Consider the following 21,816-nt stretch of genomic DNA (forward strand, 5'->3'; position numbering starts at 1 on the left):
TGGTATAAAAATATACCCCAAACAACAACATGCTATCTACTTGATTTTAAAAAAATAAAAATAATTAAATCCTGGGCTGTCAGATACAAATTTAGCTGTAAGTAGCTTTCTTCAATTTAAACTAGCTTCTTTGTCAGTTATGCTGATGCAACTATTTTTAAGAAACACCTCAGTTAGAGAGATGACTAGAGAAAAAATAAGAATTAAGCATTTGGTATAAATGTGTAGCAGAGATTTTTTGCTGCCATCATGTGGCCATTTTGAGTAATGTTTTCATCTAGTTTGGTTACTTCAGTATTTCCAAATGTTTGAATAATTGAGTTTATTGTCACAAAAAGGGAAGGATTGTAATGTCTGTAGAGCCAGTGATCCGGTAAACCAAGAACATTGCATTGAATGTAATGAAGCCCCAGTGAACTGTCTGAGCTCCCTAGCACCAGCTCCTCTGAGTCTGGGGTTCATAGTTCCAAAACACCTAAATGCTCCTTACTGAAACTTCAAATGGAAATTAATTCTCACCAGTTTTAATCTCCGCCAGTTTTCCATGCTTTTCAAGCAATTGACCACGAGGTACTATTGAGCCAGTTTCAAATTACGGCATTGGTAGAGCTAGAGGCTGCCTTTGCCACTAACCCATGTTTTGAGAGAGCCCAAAAGTAATATTGGAAAATTATTCACCTTAATCTGAGAGCTCTCTGTGGATTTCTGTTTCACTGACTGAAGCATGTACTGCTAAGACAGTGTTAGGGAAACATGGAATGTGGTCACTTGAACAATTAAAAACTATTCTGTGTTTTGTTCTGTTTTTGACAGACTGGCTGTGCTGGGTGCTGGAGTGGCACTGACTCAGCTCAACTCTGACCCAGGGTAAAGAGCAGAAATGTTTTTTACCTTGCATAGGCCAGCTCCTGAGTTTAGTACCAAACCTGTAGAACTGAAAGACTATCACTTATTGAGTCAGGTACATAAGGCAAACTGTATTCTTCCACAAGGTGTTTCAATTTTGGCTGTTGCTCAGCTGGTGTTGCCTCTCAGGGTATGAGAGCCATTTCCTTCACCTTTCATTAGCAACTGAAAACAAAACATGAGGACACCAACAAATCAACATCAGAGCATCAACAAATCAAGACTAATAGTAAAGTTTAACGTGCTAAACTGAAAACTATGAGATAAGCAAAACGTGTGTCAATGTTTATGAAAGTCTAAAAGATTTGTGTAAATGGCAATATTTTACTGTGTGTAAGATATATGATTGATGTGATATTGTGTGAATTACTGTTGTGTTTTCCTTAACTATATCTACATTATTCAGCATGCTTATCATGTGCACTATTTTGACCAACTGCGTATTTATGACCATGAGTAACCCTCCAGACTGGACAAAGAATGTAGAGTAAGTTGCATATTATTTAAATATATCTTTGACTGTTCCTCTAGAAGTCAGCATGCCAATAACTGACTTACAAGCAGTAAGGTGTCCTTGCAGGAACTATCCTGAGGCACTACTACTCTTTCCTTTCTAAACTATGTAGAAATGTTGAATAATTATTTAAATTCTGGTAGAACAATAGGGTGGCAAAAATCAAAGTTGTTTACAGATAGTGTTCTCCTGAGATTCCACTAGTTTTCTCTCTTCATGATTTAGCACCTATCCAATGTTTTTATCCTTCCCTTACACCACTGCATTAGTAGCAGAACCATGGGCACCTATATGTACATATTAGTTAAGAACAGCATATAAGTAAAAGTACTACTAAAGTGAGAATTCAGTGCGTGCTTGCGTTCTTCCCTCTTTTGAGTCAATACTAGATGTTTTAGATGTTAATGATACAGACAGTATCCAGTACCTTATGCCCACAGCTTACTCAGTTAACAGTAATGTTAGCGTTGCATATTTTTAAACTGAATGCCACTAATAGGTTTTTAATATGTTATCTATTTTATGGATTTGTTTATTTTGATTTTTGTACAAGACCAGCACTGCTGTACTTCGACAACAGGTCACAACTAATGCATGTAAATACACAAGTATCTATCATGAACACAATGCATTTTAGAAGAAATTGCTTATTTACTTTGTTTCTTCTACAGTTTTGAAATAAAAAAGTCTTTTGTTTGATCGTCATGTTTCTGCCAGAATATCAATGTAAAGTGTTGTTACTTATTTTGATTAAATTTTTCCTATATTTTTCAGGTATACGTTCACTGGAATTTACACATTTGAGTCACTAATAAAAATCATTGCAAGGGGCTTTTGCTTAGAAGATTTTACTTTTCTTCGAGATCCATGGAACTGGCTTGATTTCACTGTCATTACCTTTGCGTAAGTTTTTGTTTTTTGCTTTTTCTTTGGAAGTGAAGGGCAAAAAGGGCATGAAATTAGTATCAGTACATATCAATTTTGTTAAGTGCAAAATCTTGTATGAATTTACTGTTGTCTAAACCAATTTTTGCATTCTAAAATGCGTATTTTGATGTAAACATAAATACTGCAGAAGCCATTAGTACAGCTAGTTATTAGAGAGGCTAATTTCATGTCCTGCTTTTTTTTTTTCCTGAGCAGAAAAGGAGCTTCCCTTTGACTTCATTCTCCAAACTTACCAATCTAGTCTAGATAAATTTTAGGCTTTCAAAGTAAAATCAGTACAATTCACTTCAGAGACATTTAATTTAGCCGAAGGCTCTGAAAGTGTATTAATGCAAGGCAAACTGCAGTGAAAGGTAAACCTCTGACTGTTGCTATTTAAGTTTTTTGATAAAAACGCCAAAGCGGTCTTGATGAAAGACCCAAGTAAGTAGCATAAACTTTGCCTAAATTCTGAATAACTGTGATTTAATCCTACAGGTATGTAACAGAATTTGTAAACCTAGGCAATCTTTCAGCTCTTCGAACTTTCAGAGTATTGAGAGCTTTGAAAACTATTTCTGTAATTCCAGGTAAGAAGTAACTGGTGTAAGGTGTTAGGCCCCTTGTACCTCCCAACTGTTCCTTTTTATCCTGTCATTGTGTTTGTGTGTGAACTCCCCTATTACAGATATGTGACAGAGTTTGTGGACCTGGGCAATGTCTCAGCGTTGAGAACATTCAGAGTTCTCCGAGCTTTGAAAACAATATCAGTCATTCCAGGTGAGAGAGAGGTTAAACACTGAGGCTGATTTTAATTCATTGAAATGAAATTCATATTTTTTTAAACATGTCTTATTTCTTTCCACCAAAAAAAGAAGGAATCAGACGATATCAGAATTCACTGAAATCTCTGATTCTTTGCTTTTTAACATGAGCACTTTCCTTTTGAAATCAGCCTTTGAGTTTAACAGATTCTTGCATGAGACATTGCAGTACACAGTGTGTGTGGTTTGCATCGTATGACGTCAAGCTTTCTTCTCCACATTCAACAAATATCAGTATCCCTGAAGTTTTCTTACCCATGTGTATCCTACCTACATGATGTTATGTGGTATCTGTTGTGAATATTTGTGTGTAAAAAATAGAACTGTCTGAAATGTTGACTTAGTAAGAAGGTGAAGGTATAAGATAATAAAGAATAGCATGGGCATTGCATGGGGGATTTATTATCTTAAAAATCTACAATTTTCCAAACCATTTCCAGTTTTATAGCATTAAATTTTAATCTCATTTATTGTTGAACAGGCTTTTTACTACTGTCTTCTAAATCTAGTATGTTATAAAACTGATAGTAGCAAAGGTTTGGAGCAAGAGGTATTGACAAATGAAAAGGAAGAAGACTTTTATGTGAGATTCATGTACAGCATGAAAAAAGAATAGTTGCTTGTTTTATCATTAAAACAAGTGTTTTGAAATATATGCAACTCATTCCATTCACTGTTTCAAATGAACATTTATGTCAGCCTTTTATTCATTTTCACAAATGAAAAAGCTCTTCACAAAAATGTTATTTCACAGACATTACAATCATTTATTTGGGCTTATGCATGAAATCTGTGACTTTAGTGGGGAACATTGTCATTTTTATGCTTTGAAAAAGTTTCCAACATCAGAATTAAAATTCCTTTCCATTTGCAGGCTTGAAGACTATTGTAGGAGCCCTAATTCAGTCTGTGAAGAAGCTCTCAGATGTGATGATCCTGACAGTGTTTTGTCTGAGTGTATTTGCACTGATAGGGCTGCAGCTGTTCATGGGCAACTTGAGGAATAAATGCCTGCAGTGGCCTCCAGAAAACTTTACTTTGGAAACAAATATAACTTCCCAGCTTAACAGCACCATAGGTGAAAATGGTACATTGGTTAATTCAACAGTGACTCCATTTGACTGGAAGGGGTACATTGAAGATGAAAGTAAGTATTGTCTGCAGAATTGTCACTGTTTGTGGCTGACCCAGTTCTTAGAAGTAAGGAGAGGAGGGGATAATCCATTTAGTTAAGACAGAGCAGGAGAAGTGTTCTCTCTCTCTCATAGGTCTACTCCAAAGGCCTGCGTGGAAGAGGGAACACGGAACATGGTCTCACTACTTGATATAGCTCTTTTTCTCAGCTCCATCTGCCAAATTCACATCTTACCTGAGACAGAAAGGAGTTCAAAGGAGTCTTAAAATTACTTAATACTCTTAAACATTTTCCTTTCCGATTCTCCAGAGCAAGATCAGCAGTAGCATACTGTGTCATTTCTGACAGATATCAGAGACTTCTGACATAAAGTGAGAAGTCCAGTGATGAAGTCCTCAGTATTTTCATCATCTGTCCATTCTTGTCCTTCACTGTCATTATTATTAGAAAGGGAATTTTTTGAAGTCTAACAGTTTTTCCTGCTAAAATTTATGCTTAAAATTTATTGGTAAGAACTTATTGTTCTTATCAACTGCAAAACCAAATAATTCCCTCCTATTAATCACTGTCTCTGAAGTATTTAGAGACTATTCTTATGTTTCTATGCTGTGTTCTCTCCTCTTTCAGTCTTCTTTTATTTCAAAGAACCCAGATCATGAACTGTTTTCTCCTACAGTGTATTTTATAGATGTTGATCTCTCATCTGGATTCTTTCTTGTTCATAAATATCCTTTTTAAAGTACAGTATTCACATCTAGGCATTTCTCCTCCACATAAGGAGTACTAAGCAGAGAAGAAGGATGATGTGGTAGCATAGTGGCTTATACTTCTGTTTCATGTATTTCCTATATAGCTTGCTGTTGTTTGGAACTGTAGCATTGTTCAGCTTGTTGTCTACCTGCTCCTGAATCTTTTACAGATTTCTACTTCATTGAGTTTTCACTTTGTGTTTGCACAGTTCATTATTCCTACCTGAACAGCACCTTATTTTTTCAGACCATCTCTCCAACTGTCCTGGACCTTTTAAATTGTAATTGTTTCCTCAAACTCACCACCATCCTTATCAGATCAGTATAATTTGTAAATTTTTTAAGCATTCTTCAATAATCTAGATTAGTTAAAACCTTAAATAGCAGCAATCTTAGACAAATGCCTTTAGAAGTTGTTTTGATGCATCTTTCCACTTTGATAATTTCCCAAAGTATGATTTTCCAAACACTTTTGCTGATACAGAGCAGTCTGACAAACTGAGAGTAGATAAAGAAATGCATTTCAGCAGTTAAATGTGAGAGGACAAACCTAAGCTCCCTATCCTACATATGAATGCTGCACAGTTCTGTTGAGACAGGTTTGCATGCACAGAGACTGTAGCTGATGGCATACATAATCTCTAACAGTGAAAGTTACCTTTGGTGTAAATTAAGAACTAAAGGGGGAAGAGAGATAGAAAAGGGAAGAGGAAAGGCAGAACTGACCACAGTGACCAGCTGCAAAAGAAGTGGTGGGATACCCTGTTAAGTCTTCTCCCTTGGGTATCCTTTTTAGTGCAGCAGTGATCACTCTACAATACTTTTCCCATAGCAACTGTAAGGTTTTCATTAGCATCTCCTCAAATTCCCTACAGCTCTCTCCTTCTTACCGTGCTATTAGCACTAATTGGAATGCACTTTGATCACAGTGGGTGCTGCATGTCTGCTTGGTTTTTAAGCTCGTACATGCGCGTTATTAGGTCACCTAATAGAAACCAAAAGCTGTAAGCAAGGAGTAGGAAAAAGGGGGAGAAAGAGAGGTGAACCTCAGACCAGGGACAGTTGCTTCCTGCTGCAGCAATAATTTGTTTGCAAGTGTGATGTCACAAGAATAATTACAGGAAACACAGCATGAGAACATAGGAAAAATAGTGCCACAGAGGCTCTGGAAAACAATTCCACAGCAGCTTATGTGTAAGGCTGCAGAGTAACAGAGAGGCAGGATATAGAATGCAGTTGGAAAGCCCTTAATAATAGAGAGGCTGAGGCACCTAAGGCACTGTGGAGCAGCCAGGACTGACAAATTAAGGCTGAAACTCTGCAGCCAAAAAGCTAAATAATATCCTGTTCACATAAATAAATTATTGACTGTGAAGGCAGAATTACCCCTGTATTTAGCACTATTGCATTTGCTACTGGAATACTATATAAAGTTCAATTTAGATAGAATGTTGAAAAAAATGGAGGATGTTCAGAAAAGAGCAGAATGATTAAAGGGTTGGAAAACATTCTTTATACCAAGATAGACCAGGAGCTCAGCCTAGTTAGCATATCAAAGAGAAGGTTTAAGGGGTGATTTGATCACAGTTGAAAAAAAAACCTCATGGGGAACAGAAATTTCATTCTAGACATATCTTTGATCTAACAGGCAAAGATATAACAGGTTCAATAGCTACAAGTCAAAGCCAGACAAATTTTGAAGAGAAGTAAGACAGCTTCTAACTGTGATCACACAGCTGAGCAATGACTATGATGGATTTCCAGCTGAATTTCTTAAATCAGATTTTTTGTGAAGCTTAATTTACTTGAACATGTGAATTCATGGAGATCCCATGGCATGGGGTATAATGAAATCCTAGCAAAGTGTCCTAGTGAAGACCTAGACTTCAAGCCCTAACTTTATTTCCTCACTTTTTAACGCAGAATGTATAAACTCAGATTCTGATTTCATTTGATTTAAAAAAGACCTGAAGCTCCCTGAAAACAAAGCTGAATTGAATTAGTTACAGACAGTACTTTATTGAATGGCTATGTGAGCCTTCGGTAGATTCACACAGGATTTTGTGTGTATTATGAAATTTATAATTAAATTACGAGTCTTATTATAAAGTTATTAAGGTTGTCCTTGCTTACCAGCAATTTCAAAGAGAAAAATTATCTTCTTATGGCTTCCTGCTCTCTTTTTGCAATTGGGCAGACAGGATACAGAAACCAGCTGCATCACAGGGCAGCAGGCAGCTTACCTGCAGCTCGGAGCAGTGCAATGGCACTGTATTTTGTAGGAATTAGAGGAGTATTTATGCTATTAGTTGTGTATACTGTGTGAAGAAGGCAGGTAAGCCCTAATTTTGCCACTGAGCTCATTTTTGGAGATGCCATTTAGAGGGTCTTTGTGTAAGTGTTCCTGTCAATAATGAGTCAAGCACTTTTTTTTTTTCCCCTATTTTTCTTTTTCCAAGATAGGAAATCTGAAAAACTTAGTTCTGGATAAGCTGAAGTTTATCTTGGCAAGCTTTCCATAAACATTTTTTTTCTGGGAAAAAGAAATCTCACAATCTGTTTTGTGAAATAACAATTATTTTTCATTTTCCTATGCTTACCCAAACAACTATAAATCCTCTTGAAGTTAAGTGCTCACCTACAAGGGATTTTTTCCCATTTCTCAATCAATTTAAAGGGAGCCAAACATATACCTTTTATATAGTGAGAGATTTTTCACATTACTTTGTTAAAACACAATTCAAAATTTTGCACCTAGTTTGGGATACATGCTAATGCTGCTCAGCTTGTGTGTTATAAGAACTTTCCTATCATGATAATATTGTAAACACTTGTCCTGGTCGTATCAGCATACTCAGAGAAAGCCTGTATGTTTCCTGTGAAGCTGGCAAGCACAGCATGCTCACAGAGCACATCTTGTCTGAAGCACAGAACTTAAATGCAGACCCTATTGTAGCAGTTCAGCTTGGCTGGTGCAGTACTGATCATGATTGACTGCTCCATGTAAACTATATCAAAGCAGGTTTGCGTTCTTCCCATCAGCTGTTATGTTCCAGCATGTTTTAATCATGATTAGCTGACATAATGCAGAGTAAGATTTGCTTCCTAAGGGTCAGTTGTGGGCAGCATCCTGTCAGCTTACTGTTTACAGCTGTGTTTCAGCACAGGGCAGCTTTGCAATGCACACCAGCCCAGAGGGACAGCAGCTGCACACAGGGCTGTGCACTTCACACAGCACAGGAGATTGTTCTCTGTAAGATGCATCTATATCATCACACACTGAAAATGAGTCCTTCACAGAGTGTCAGAACAAGGTCTACATGCAGTTTAAAGCACAATTTTTCCAAATTGTAAATTTTGTTCACAGTATGGAGGGATGCAGCTGGCCCAGGTACTGTGTCCCTCCTGCAACAAATCAATGTGCTGAGCCAGCAGCTTGTGACACCTCTTCAGACTCAGAATTCATTAATGTCTATAGTAACCTGGCTTGGGCAGCTCAGTCAGCACAGCCAGAGTCAAGCTTAATCTCAGCTGTGCTGGTAGCATTTCAAATGAAATAATTTTAAGGGAATCCAACAGGACAGTCCAATGGAAAAGAAATCCTTTGTGGGCTTTAAATCTTCTCAGGAAGCAAAAAAGGTACCAACTTAATTCTGAAGCTGCTGTGCTTCAGAAGTTTTGGAGCTGACAAGGTGCTCAAAGGAGCATCACCATGTCCCTGCCCTGCCCTTACAGACAGCCTGAGGCCATGTTTTCTGTCTCCATCAGAAATGGGATACTGGGCAATGTGGTCTGACCCTGTATAAATTTCATCCTTAAGCCTGTGACCAAGTGGGACATCGTTACTACAGGAGGAAGCCCCTCCTGTGATAATTCTTCCAAAAATCAAGAGTTTAGCAACTGTAGACATGCGCTTTGAGGGGAAAAACACTTCTCAAGGATACAGTCAAAATGAATCCTACAAAGCACAAAGTTTTAATCATCTCTTTATTCTTCTAAGAAGAGATAGGTCAATGTCTTTGTTATTTAAAACATCTGAAACATCCTTTAACAACAGGATTACTGTACAGACTATGGGATGGTTGGGAACAAGATGATCTGGTGGAACTTACCCAATAATTTTTCCTAAGGTTTTCAATAATTTTATCATGTACTCTTAAAAGTTGATGACTGCTGTAGTAATGTTGTCTGAGTTAAATTTAGTTGTATACCAGGACTCTCATACCAATCAGCAGACTACTCACAGAGTGTGCACGTTAGAGCTACTGGCAGTTGGGTGGATTTTTTCAGGGTTTACATATTAGATAACTGTCACAAGTGTTTTCTAAGCAACAAACTGGAACCCTTGGCAATACTGATTGGAAAGTTTAAAGTAAATTTTGAGTGTATTTTTTTGGATATTTTTATTATGATAATAAACAACTGTACAATATCATTTCACAAAGCATGATTTAGTTCAGTGATCAGATGGAAGGGAGAATCTACATACAGAAGCATTTGACAGAATTTTGAGGACATTTTGGCATTTTAACAGTAAGTGCTCTGAGTGATAGCACTTACTGAAATTCATATCATTTACTCTAAAGTTGTGGTCCTGCTGAAAAAAATAACACTGCTTGTTTAAAATTGAATCTGAAATCACCTTAACGCTTTTAGGGTGGAAATATATTTTTCAAAGAATTTTAAAATTACTTTTATATTTGGAATTCTAATTTTTTGAACATTCTTTTCTAAACAGGTCATTTTTATTTTCTGGAAGGCCAAAATGATGCTCTGCTTTGTGGAAATAGTTCTGATGCTGGGTAAGACCAAATTTCATCATCTTATTGCACTGGTTACAAATTAGATTCACGTTCTGTAGCTGTGCAGTGAAAGGGGGGTTATATTTTGAGTGACCACTTCCTTTCACATAAGAAATACTAGGATTTTATACTGTACGTAGCACAGTGGATTGGTTAGATGAACTTGGAGTGAATGAGTATTTTTGTATTAGTGTAGCTCCTGCCTGGTTGAAAAGTAACAGGAACAGCAATGGGGAAAATACATGTTATTTTTCCATTCCAGTTGCATATATGAATGCATCAACATCCAGATGATAATATTAAAATTACTAAATAGGTAATATCCAGTTTGTCTTTGTAGGCAGTGCCCAGAAGGATATACATGCGTGAAAGCTGGTAGAAACCCCAATTATGGGTACACAAGTTTTGACACCTTCAGCTGGGCTTTCTTGTCACTATTTCGCTTGATGACTCAAGACTTCTGGGAAAACCTTTATCAATTGGTGAGAAACTTTTAATTAAAAATAGACTAAATATGTTTGTATCAATAATGCAGAGAGCTAGAGTAAATTTTCTTATCTTAATTTTAACAATATGAAAAACAGTACTTCTGTTAACCTATTCTTGCTTATAAATGTATTATTATTTCCAGACACTGCGTGCTGCTGGGAAGACATACATGATATTTTTTGTTCTGGTGATTTTTCTGGGCTCTTTCTATCTGATCAACTTGATTCTGGCTGTGGTTGCCATGGCCTATGAAGAACAGAATCAAGCAACCTTGGAAGAAGCAGAGCAGAAAGAGGCAGAATTTCAGCAGATGCTGGAGCAACTCAAGAAGCAACAAGAAGCAGCTCAGGTATAATTTATGGTGTAGTAATGCAGAAGTGTATGTTTACTAGAGATATTCACCATCTGCTTTCTGAATTTGGAGATGTAAAACATGCTATTGGTCTTTCAGCAACAGAGCTAGCTCACAGGTTTTCTATTCTGCACTGAAGACATTGTATTGTGAATGATTCAGCCATCAAGAAGGAATATTCAAGAATAGATATACATTATCCACTATGTTTTTCTAGTCCAGTGTCATTAATACAGTTTATTAGACTTCTGCATTTCAAATCTACCCGTGAAGAGTGGAAGAAGGTTATGACCAACACATATCTTGAGTCAACTGAGTAATAATAATTAGAAAAAAAAAAAAACCTGGGAGAGTATATCCTGTAGAAAGTGTTACGATCCAGGACATTTGGATATTTGGATTAGAAATTATGTACAAGTAAATTTAAAAAAAAAACAAAACACCTATGTTCTGTTTTGCTCGGTGACATAAATTCTTTCTGCATCATGGCAGACAGCAGCAGTGGCAACAGCAGCAGTAACAGCATCTGCAGAGTCCAGGGAGCCTAGTGCTGGAGGAGAAGCAGGAGGGCTCTCGGAAAGTTCCTCAGACGCATCAAAATTGAGCTCAAAGAGTGCAAAGGAGAGGAGAAATAGAAGGAAAAAAAGAAAACAGAAAGAACAATCTGGAGGAGAGGAAAAAGATGAGGATGAATTTCACAAGTCTGAGTCAGAAGACAGCATCAGAAGGAAAGGTTTCCGATTGTCTATTGAAGGCAATAGACTGACATATGAAAAGAAGTATTCTTCTCCACATCAGGTATTGCATACAATTATTTTTTGTAAAACCATACATTTAAAACATCATAGACTGTTGCAAAACTACTTTAGTTTTCCTGGTACTGCTGCCTAAACAAAGGAAGCACTGAGATTTTTACTAAACTTTATTAGTATTGCTAGTTCTTGAGAGCAAGTACTCTAGCTGCCTGGTAAAAAAACCCCCAGAATTAAATGTAATCTATTATCCCTATTCTTCTAGTAGGATTATTTAAAAATCATATTAAAATATTCTCTTATTGATTCTATGACGGGTTTTTTTAGCATGATTATATATTACCTAGACTTACTAAAATGGCACAGTATATTTCCATTATGATGGACTTATATTTTCCTCCTGCTTCAATGGTGTTTGAACCAGTTCACTATGGACAAGATGCTGCATACATGAAAGAATGTGAATGTATAGATTTCCCTTTTATCTTGGTGGGCATTATGTAACTAATCTGTTCAGCAGCTCTAGCTGAGAAAGAAGTGCTCAACACTGTTTTTGTCCAAAGAACCCATGAACAGTGATATTTCTGTCTGCAAAATATATATATATAATGAAATACATAAAAAAAATTCACAGCAGCATTTAATTTCTGGGTAAAATGGTTACTCTCATTTAAGAAAAAAAGAAAACCCATGCTAACCTAACAGCGATAAGTTTGAGGATTTCAGCTAATAATCACATATTTTGTTGGTCTACAGTCTTTGCTGAGCATTCGCGGCTCCCTGTTCTCCCCAAGGCGCAACAGCAGAACAAGTCTTTTCAGCTTCAGAGGTCGAGCAAAGGATGTAGGATCAGAAAATGACTTTGCCGATGATGAGCACAGCACTTTTGAAGACAACGATAGCAGAAGAGACTCTCTCTTTGTGCCGCGCAGACACGGTGAACGGCGCAACAGTAACATTAGTCAGGCCAGTAGGTCATCCAGGATGCTGGCAGTGTTTCCAGTGAATGGGAAGATGCACAGCACTGTGGATTGCAATGGGGTGGTTTCCCTGGTTGGTGGACCATCTGTTCCTACATCGCCCGTTGGACAGCTTCTGCCAGAGGTGATAATAGATAAGCCAGCTACTGATGACAATGTAAGAAAGTTTTAAATAGCTTAGGCATGGTGGCCTTTTCTTACTGCACCAGCCAGTGTTTTCTACAGAATGGAACCCTTGGCAATGCTCCCTGGTTGGTCAAGCTGTGAATGCTCCTGCATCTTGTAAAATCTTTAGTAGATTAAACAGCTTAGATAGGTTTGCAACCCAAGCATCTACTCACAAAGATTTTCATAACTAACAAATGCAATTTGCAGTTTCCAAGTAATAAAATATTAACTTACACATTCATAAAAATGCTATGCTTGACTGTATTACTCTGCCACACTTTCCTTTAGCTAATCTAAAGGTCCATCTAGCGATCATAGTTGGCATACAATTGAAATTATTATAGAAATGTTATGTAACTGCAATCAATATGATACTGCTATTACCATTATCAAAATTAGCATTATGAGTTAATTTTGATAACATTCTTCCTTATCAGCCTGATTAAAAATGTAAGGAAGTTGTCAATTCTTTATTATCATTTATTTCTCATTCCTATACATTTTCCATCCGTATCTGATGGAGTTCTGTACTATAGATAACAAATAGTTCATTGGAAGATCACAGTTCAATACACACCTCCAAAAATACAATTGTCTGTGCGAATATATGTGCAGCACATATTGCTGCCATTCTCTTACTGTGTACAAGGTAAGAGAAGAAGTCTAAAAAAAATTTCTTACTTAGTTCAAATTTGTCCACTCACATTGCTAAAAAATAGTAGCATGAGGAAGCATGAGGAAGTCAGACTTTTCTTACTTACTACAGTTTGCTTAGGGGAAAAGATTGTTATGTTACAAACCCCTGAATATTCTGTCAGCAGGAGCAAGGAAAAAATATTACAGTTTGCAAAATTTTTTGCAATATTTTGAACTCAATGCTTTTCCATTTCTTTTAATGGTTTTTCATATTTTGAAGGAAAGAAATGCAAAAGTGAATAAACTCTCTCTCAATCCTGAACAGTAGATAACTATGGCCTAATGCCTTTTTAAAATTACTTAAAAGATACTAAAAAGTAATAAAAGTCCGACGTAATAAAAAATGAAGTGCACGAAGCACGTACCCAAACTAAGATATTAATAACAGGGTTATATAGTATTTGCTTAACTTATTGTTTCTTCAAGATGGTCTCACGTACTATTGTTCTCTGTACAGGGCACCACGACAGAAACAGAAATGAGGAAGAGAATATCAGGTTCTTTTCATGTTTCTATGGACTTCCTGGAAGATCCAGCTTTAAGGGAAAGAGCCATGAGTATTGCTAGCATCCTCACAAACACTGTGGAAGGTGTGTGCTATGCATAGCTTAATATTCAACATCAGTTTTCCCATGGATTTCTGAAAATTTGAGTTGAAACCTAAAAACTGATTTAAAATGGCTTAAGTAACAGATAACATCCCAGAAACTGGACCATATTTATTAGCAAACTCAAAGGTCTTTATTTATTAAGGTTATTACATTAGTAAGCATTAAAGTTATTACATATGTAAGCATTTATATCTCATAATTTTACCACCATCTAACTCATGTAGGTGATCATAACTGAGTGGATGCTTATGCATATGAATTAAAATATATTATTGGACAAAAAAAGGCAACTGAACATTTTTCAAACATATGCAACTATTGTTAAAACATATATGTATTTTAGCAGCTACATTTATTCAGTTACTCTTTAAAGAAGTGGTATTCTAGGTGATCGAAATGGTTTTTTCTTGAACTAGGAACGAAAATTTTTACCTAAATTTTACAAATTTCAAAATAAAAATATTTACATACCAGAACAGTAGATGGAAGAAACAGACTTAGAGTAATCAAGGAAAAATTAAATACATAATACAAATCGATGCATAAATTGATGCTGATTGGCATAGTGGTAAACTTTGAACATAATAAATATATTTGATAGCAACTTTTAAATACTTTCTTGAAAAGCTCTGTAGGAAGGGGGCTTAAGAGAAGTAATCAGCACCAGTGCAGATTGACAACTTGACTGGTACAATTCATATAGGGTTGAGAGTGTTAGAGCAATCGCAATTTAAAAATTACCTTTTTAAACTTTCTTTTGCCACAGAACTTGAAGAATCAAGACAGAAATGCCCACCATGTTGGTATAAATTTGCAAATATTTTCTTGATCTGGGACTGCAGTCCGCATTGGCTAAAAGTGAAACATATTGTCAACTTAGTGGTAATGGACCCATTTGTTGACCTGGCTATTACAATTTGCATTGTTTTAAATACACTCTTTATGGCCATGGAACATTATCCAATGACCGACGAATTCAATAATGTACTTTCAGTTGGAAATCTGGTAAGTCTGTTGGGTTTTTATGTCATAATTTGTAAGGAAATATATCTGAAAAAAACCTGAAAGAAGGAGTTTTAACAGCTGAGGGGGTTAACTCTTTATAAAGTAGAATTATTGTATATTTATTAATCTCCAGATATGAGTATCAGAACATTTTTTGAAATTTCACCACCAACCCTGATTCATGTAGCTTAGGATACTGTAAAATCAATATATTGCAGTGTTCTGCAAAATCAAATAAAAAATTTAAAAATTGGCTCCAATGCTGCATTAAGTGAAGTCTGTCTTAAAGAGAAGTTGATTTGTGTAGCTACTAAACCAGGAAATGCATTGGTTCCATGAAAAAGACACTATCTAAATAAATGTAGTGTAAATTTCTCAATCAATACAATACAAATCTTTAAATTATTAATGTGTTTTTAATTGCTGTTTCCTGACAAAAAGTTTACAATAGCTAAAATGTCAATTTAAAAGCATTTGTAGAATTTTCTTCTGTAAACAACTTTTTACGTGGATAAGGGATTGTTTTCTTTATAGGCTTTATGTGAAAAATATCCCGCAGTACTTTTTCCTCTTATATTTTTTTTTATTGTTTTTATCCTCAGATAATTAGTAAGATATTTTTCCTCATGCTGTCATCTATATTTTCTCCCTTCTACTTCAAAAAGATAAATTATTAAAGATTTCAGGAGTTAACTTCTTGTAGCTCTCATGCTTTTGAACTGACAGGTTTGATCACACAGAAGTATCTGCAGCTGCAGTCCTACTTTATTTCTTATTTTAAGAATTGATTTCTTTTAGTGGGATTTTTAATAATCCTTGTTTTGTAATGAGGACAAAATAGATCATGTAAATAACTACAGGACTTAGGAGGGAGAATTAATAGATAATTGTATTGCTGATTTTCATATACTTAAAGAAAATTCCATATAAATCTTAGTGTACATCTGACTACGAAGGACATGTGAGAGAACCTGGCTATAAGCACAATGCTCTTCCAGGTTTGGGCTCCCTGACATAAACCCCTCATGCAATACAGAGGCTCTCGAGGGTTGCATGAAACTCCTTGAGAACCTTCCTGTCCTGATTGTTAAGAACCTTAGTCAGCGTTTCAAACTGTATTTATCATTCCTATGTCTTCCTCAGGGATTCCAGTTCTGTAGCTTAAAAATTTGTGACCTTTCCCACTCTAGTGTCTGTATATAGAATGTATTTAAAGACTGTAACAAAATCTATCTTGAGTATTGGTGTTCCTAGGCAGAGCAAGTCAGACTCTTCTTTTCCATCTCCTGATTATCCCAGTTAGGTTATTCTCTTTAACTGTCCCATTTTCTGTTCAGCTTGCTAGAAAACAGGTTATTGAAACCAAAAAAAGAAAGCATTTCAGAGCAGGGCTTGAGCAGTCTTTAACTGTGGCTTTAGTACATTCCTCTCCTACAGGAAACTCTCCCGAGACTTCTCTCAAAGCTACTCAGGGTCATTACCTTGGTGGCTCTTAAATACCATTTCTACTTCATTCAGCATAGCATCCCATGATGAGAAGCCATTACCAGCAATACCCTGTTTAAAATGCATTCTTAAATGCTCTTTCATTCCTGACATCAAAGCAATTGAGCCAACAAGCTTCACTGAACTTACTGGCAACAGCCAGGTAGAAGTTACTCAACTTCAGCAAATTGTTGTATCTCAGTATATTATAATGTATCTCAGTGTTTCTATCAACTGAGATAGATTATAATGTACCATTTGTTCATCTAGTATAAACAATCATAGCTCTGTTGAACTGAATGGCAGATTATACCAGCAAAGCTGCCCCTCTGGAGTCTCAGATTTGACCTCATTTGTAATTCGCATACCAAGAAAGATGTTATACTGTGTAATTTCTTGGAAAGCATTCTGGTTTAAATTCTGAAAATCAAATTTGGAGTATTGTTTGTACAGTACATGAGAAAGTCCATATCCTGATAGAGTTGAAATTGGATTATAAATGCTGTAAAAGAGAAGTTTATGTAATTTGAATAGTATAAAATTTAATTAATTGAAAAATGACTTGGTTTCTATGGTACTTGCTAAGGGAAGGTGGGCATAATAAATCAGTAAACATAACTATTTTTAAGTATCAGTTCTGGATAAGACATTGCAGATATTTATCTTGAATGAAAAACCTAGACAACAACTAAATCTGTAGTAGTATATTTCACAATGAAATAACAAACTGCACTTTGAACACAGGTCTTCACTGGAATCTTCACAGCAGAAATGTTTCTCAAGATAATTGCAATGGATCCTTACTATTATTTCCAGGAAGGCTGGAATATTTTTGATGGTTTTATTGTAACCCTTAGCTTGGTCGAGCTTGGTCTTGCAGATGTGGAAGGACTATCAGTTCTTCGATCATTCAGACTGGTAAATATGCATCAATTGCACTGATTTTTCAATGGGGCTTCATTAAAATGATTTTATTTTTGCCTTGAAAGTTTTCTTGATGTTTCCCATGATGCTGATCCTGAAGTCACTTTCATTAGTGCAAATCCTTCTTAAGTGCAAATCCTTCTTAATTGTGGTATCTTACTGTCTTCAGTGGGAATTTATAGAGATCCAGACAAACAGCAGTGGGTGCCCTGGGCCTATTTCCCATGTATCTATTGTACATACACAATTTAAACATCCTGCTATGCAGAAATAAATTGACTCTCTAGATATATTGTGCTCTGACTGGCATTACAGGAATAGATATGCTCTACAAATACCAGTTGAAAAATGGCCCAGATGATTTTAACAGATTTATCCTAGATTTTAAGTTTCATTTAGTATGACAAGTAGCATCTTCGGACTTCAATAAAAACTATGCTTTGAGGGTATCAAACCCCAACTTTACAAATTTTTCTCAAGGGAACCTTCCATCTGCATGCTTTTAGACAAGATGATTCCATCTGAACAGTCATACTCAGGGCATATTTTGCAGTAATATCCTTCCACAAATTAGTTGTAAAATACCTTTGTGTCTTTCTGATTGTCCTAACAATATGTTTCTTTTCTTCCAGTTACGAGTTTTCAAATTGGCAAAATCTTGGCCAACTCTAAATATGTTGATAAAAATTATCGGTAATTCTGTGGGAGCTCTGGGCAATCTGACCCTGGTGCTGGCCATCATTGTGTTCATTTTCGCTGTGGTTGGGATGCAGCTGTTTGGGAAAAACTACAAGGAATGTGTCTGCAAAATTGCAAGTGACTGTGTCCTTCCACGCTGGCACATGCAAGATTTTTTCCACTCTTTTTTGATTGTATTCCGAGTGCTGTGTGGAGAATGGATAGAAACGATGTGGGACTGCATGGAGGTTGCTGGCCAAGCCATGTGCCTTACAGTCTTCATGATGGTCATGGTGATTGGAAACCTGGTGGTATGTAATCAAAGCGTTAGCAAAAAATTATTTGGCAATAGAGAGGTCTCAGTCCTGAAGTGAACTAGGTGCTCTGGCACTGCTTCAAAGAAGCACTTAAGCAGGTGGTTTCAAGCAATGCCTAAAGTCAAACTTAAGAGCTTTTTTGGATAGAGAACAAAGTATTTTGCAATATCAAAATCCTGAGAATGTTAGAGTGAGCACTCAAAAATGTGACTAATTTGTCTTTTGGCTCTTTGTAAATATTTTGTACCACAAATAATTTTAGATTTTCCACTCTTTATAACCTGTTCGCTGTGGATTTTTTTATTATTGATCCCATATGATTAGTCACCTAAATATCTAATTTCTACTGTGTGATGGAATAGATTAAACTTTTTAATGATGTTGAATAGCAAATCTGATCTCTTCATTTTTAGATTATAAGACTTGGCACCAAAATATTTATTTACTGTGGGGATTTAAAGACACATTTATAGATATTAGTCAGCTGTAGGAATATTTTTTGAATGATGAGCAGGACCTAAGCTAAATTAAATAAGCTTGGTTTTTTGTGGAGAAGAGAAAAAATTTTGAGGGTGCTTTTTTGTTTATGGTGAATTATTGAGATCTCAGTCTTTGAAGTCACTAATATGACATTTTTAATAAAATAAATGTTATTTGTTGGGATAAAGTCTAGAACATCCTTTTTTTTTTCTTTTCTTTTTTTTTTTATCTTTCTGCAGGTACTGAACCTATTTTTGGCCTTGCTCTTGAGTTCATTTAGTGCGGACAACCTTGCTGTGACAGATGATGATAATGAAATGAATAATCTCCAAATTGCTGTAGCAAGAATGCAGAAAGGCATAGATTATGTGAAAAGAAAAGCACGTGAATTCATCCAAAAAGCTTTTGTCAAAAAACAAAAAGCTTTAGATGAAATCAAGCCACTTGAAGATCTGAACAACAAAAATAGCTGTATTTCTAACCATACAACTGTGGAACTGAGCAAGGATCATGATTATATTAAAGATGCGAATGGAACCACCAGTGGTATAGGCACAGGCAGCAGTGTGGAAAAATACATAATTGATGAAAGTGATTACATGTCATTCATAAACAACCCAAGCCTCACTGTGACAGTGCCCATTGCTGTGGGTGAATCCGACTTTGAAAATCTGAACACAGAGGAGTTTAGTAGTGAATCAGATCTTGAAGAAAGCAAAGAGGTATTTAGATATTTTGTGCATTTCTCTCTAATATTTTGAGGGGTTTTGTTTTGAGGGAGAAGGGAGGGGGGTTGTTTGTTTGTTGAGGGTTGTTTTGTTTTGTTTTTATAAGCCGATGTATTCAATTCTTGATCATTTGTTATTTTTACACTTCTTTGTAGATGGGCGTAAATGAATGTATAAAGGAGGGTCTTGATGAACAAAAGTGTGCAAAAGGGTTAAAGAGGCCAGGCAGTGGGAGACCAAACTAATCCATAAAAACTGTATGGTCCATATGATAGCTGCAACAACTAGTAGAAGGCAGTGCCTTAGCTACAATGTTATTCTACCAGAAACTTTGCCTCCTGTAACAAGAGTCCAATGAGGAGTGTCATACATCTCTTGGCCACTTAAAAAATACCCCTCTATGGGGTTTCATTTCTGAGCATATAGTTTATGTATGTCCTTTAGACACAGGAATTCTTTTAGGTTTTAAAACTGGCAGCTCTTCTAGACCTAGATTCCCATAAAAAGAAGTCTTAACCATAAACTTTTCCATATACTTCAAATTTACTTGTTAAAACTGAAAAATATCAAAAATATCATAGATGAAAATATCTAATGTTTCTAAAGCAATGCCAAAGCAGGCTATAGATCTAAGCCTTTTTTGGAATTGTAAATTTAAAAAACAAATTTAAAAAACAGGCTATTACCTGTTCCATTATGTGACTTTTTGTCTGTGGCTATTTTAACACAATAATTTAAATTGATTCAATAACAAAATTTGCAAAACTACAACCTCAGTGACGTACTTGGTTGATATTTTAGTCAAATTATAAAATTACCTTTCTAGACACTTGACAATATTAATTTTCTGACTTAAGGAACTTTAACCTTGAACTAGCTAGTTTCCATTCTGGTAACAATGCAGTTTCTTTATAGGATAACTCATCTTCCCTCCTTCCTCCCTCTGTTGTATTACTAGCAGTACTTCAGATACCTAATTTTAGGGTAACTGAATTCTTTACCACTGCCCCTTTGGCGCGCATAAGCCATCTAGTGCTCTCAACAAAAACCCAATGTTAAGCTAAGTGCAATCTTCAGATCCTCCCCCAAGAAAGGAGACCTGTACAAAACAGCCTCTTCCCCCAGTAAGCTATTTCAGAGACAGTGTTGTTTCCATTTTCAGTTAGTATCTGAAGCATTAATAATTCTTTTCCTGTTAACTATAACCAAAACCTCTATAATTTGGCTTTGACTCACACTTCGGAACTGTTGTTACAAGAGAGGTTCTAAAAATTTATTTGAGCACACTATGAACTTGCCCCAGCATAAAGAATTTCAAAATAAAACATTTAAGCAAAGGTTCTTTGGAGGAAAACATCTTAGTTAATCATCTACTCTCCCCACAACTACCTTAATGCTGGTCAGTCAAACCATCATAGAGCAGGCAGTCAAACAGAGTGACACAAGCTGGTTTATGACTGACTAATTGATTCCTTTTAGAAATAGATTCAGTTTAGAAAAACTTTATGTTGATGTGCTGCTACATATAGGAACAGGGCTATCTTTTATCCCATTGAAAAAGTACTATGACACTTCTGACTTACTACTAACCCTGCTTTAGTAAGAGTTTAGTTGTTACTTGCGTCTGAAGTATGGCCTTCTCTGCTTTTTTCCCCTCATTCCTCTGAGCTCCCATCTCATTTATGTAGTTATTTTTAGACTCTTACCTGATTTTCTGTAGACGTTACAGATTCCTGTATAATTACTTAAGCTTCATTATTTCTGTGTAGGTCAAGACATCATTACCACTTTTGGCTTGTTGTGCTCATAAATCTTTGCAGGTTCAGCATCATCACCCATATTTTTCAGTTTAAAGCACAATTTTGTTTAAAGTCTTATCTATCACTGATACACCTTCTATTTAATAGATCCATTCAATGCAGAAGGAAAACCAAAGACTGTACAAATTTCACAGATATTTATCAGCAATTTACTTATGTTGAATTCTAGAACATTCAAAAACATTGCCCAATTATTTACTTTTTTCAGAATCAAATAATATTTGCCTTAAAATTGTTTACCGCGCATTTGTGGTGCTTCTTTCCTTTACAGAAGTTAAATTCATCTAGTTCATCTGAAGGTAGCACAGTTGATATTGGACTTCCTGCAGAAGAACAACCAGAAGCTGAACCTGAAGAAGCCCAGGAACCAGAAGCCTGCTTCACAGAAGGTATTTGGAACAAAAATACTAATAATACTTATTAATAGAATAATTTTCTATTTAAATTAAGTATTAAGATTTATGGATCACATTA

General features: G+C 35.9%; 1 protein-coding gene across 10 annotated transcripts in view; it reads left to right on the forward strand.

Moving 5' to 3' along the window:
• Window positions 1-21,816, forward strand: part of SCN1A (sodium voltage-gated channel alpha subunit 1) — a 187,403-nt gene that overhangs the window by 135,389 nt on the left and 30,198 nt on the right. For 5 of the 10 annotated variants that reach the window (XM_027636667.1, XM_027636671.1, XM_027636669.1 and 2 more), the window contains 15 exons: window positions 1,304-1,393; window positions 2,195-2,323; window positions 3,036-3,127; window positions 4,046-4,318; window positions 9,794-9,857; window positions 10,198-10,339; window positions 10,489-10,695; window positions 11,191-11,496; window positions 12,207-12,587; window positions 13,752-13,884; window positions 14,672-14,910; window positions 17,140-17,313; window positions 17,952-18,308; window positions 19,034-19,516; window positions 21,614-21,731. In XM_027636667.1, coding sequence (XP_027492468.1) covers window positions 1,304-1,393; window positions 2,195-2,323; window positions 3,036-3,127; window positions 4,046-4,318; window positions 9,794-9,857; window positions 10,198-10,339; window positions 10,489-10,695; window positions 11,191-11,496; window positions 12,207-12,587; window positions 13,752-13,884; window positions 14,672-14,910; window positions 17,140-17,313; window positions 17,952-18,308; window positions 19,034-19,516; window positions 21,614-21,731 — 3,188 coding nt within the window. Of the gene's footprint in view, window positions 1-1,303; window positions 1,394-2,194; window positions 2,324-2,845; window positions 2,938-3,035; window positions 3,128-4,045; window positions 4,319-9,793; window positions 9,858-10,197; window positions 10,340-10,488; window positions 10,696-11,190; window positions 11,497-12,206; window positions 12,588-13,751; window positions 13,885-14,671; window positions 14,911-17,139; window positions 17,314-17,951; window positions 18,309-19,033; window positions 19,517-21,613; window positions 21,732-21,816 lie in introns of all 10 variants that reach the window. The other 5 variants (XM_027636668.1, XM_027636673.1, XM_027636674.1 and 2 more) reach the window with 3 other exon arrangements.

Source organism: Corapipo altera, unplaced genomic scaffold, assembly GCF_003945725.1.
Source record: "Corapipo altera isolate COAL_440 unplaced genomic scaffold, ASM394572v1 45, whole genome shotgun sequence".
NCBI classification, from domain to species: domain Eukaryota; kingdom Metazoa; phylum Chordata; class Aves; order Passeriformes; family Pipridae; genus Corapipo; species Corapipo altera.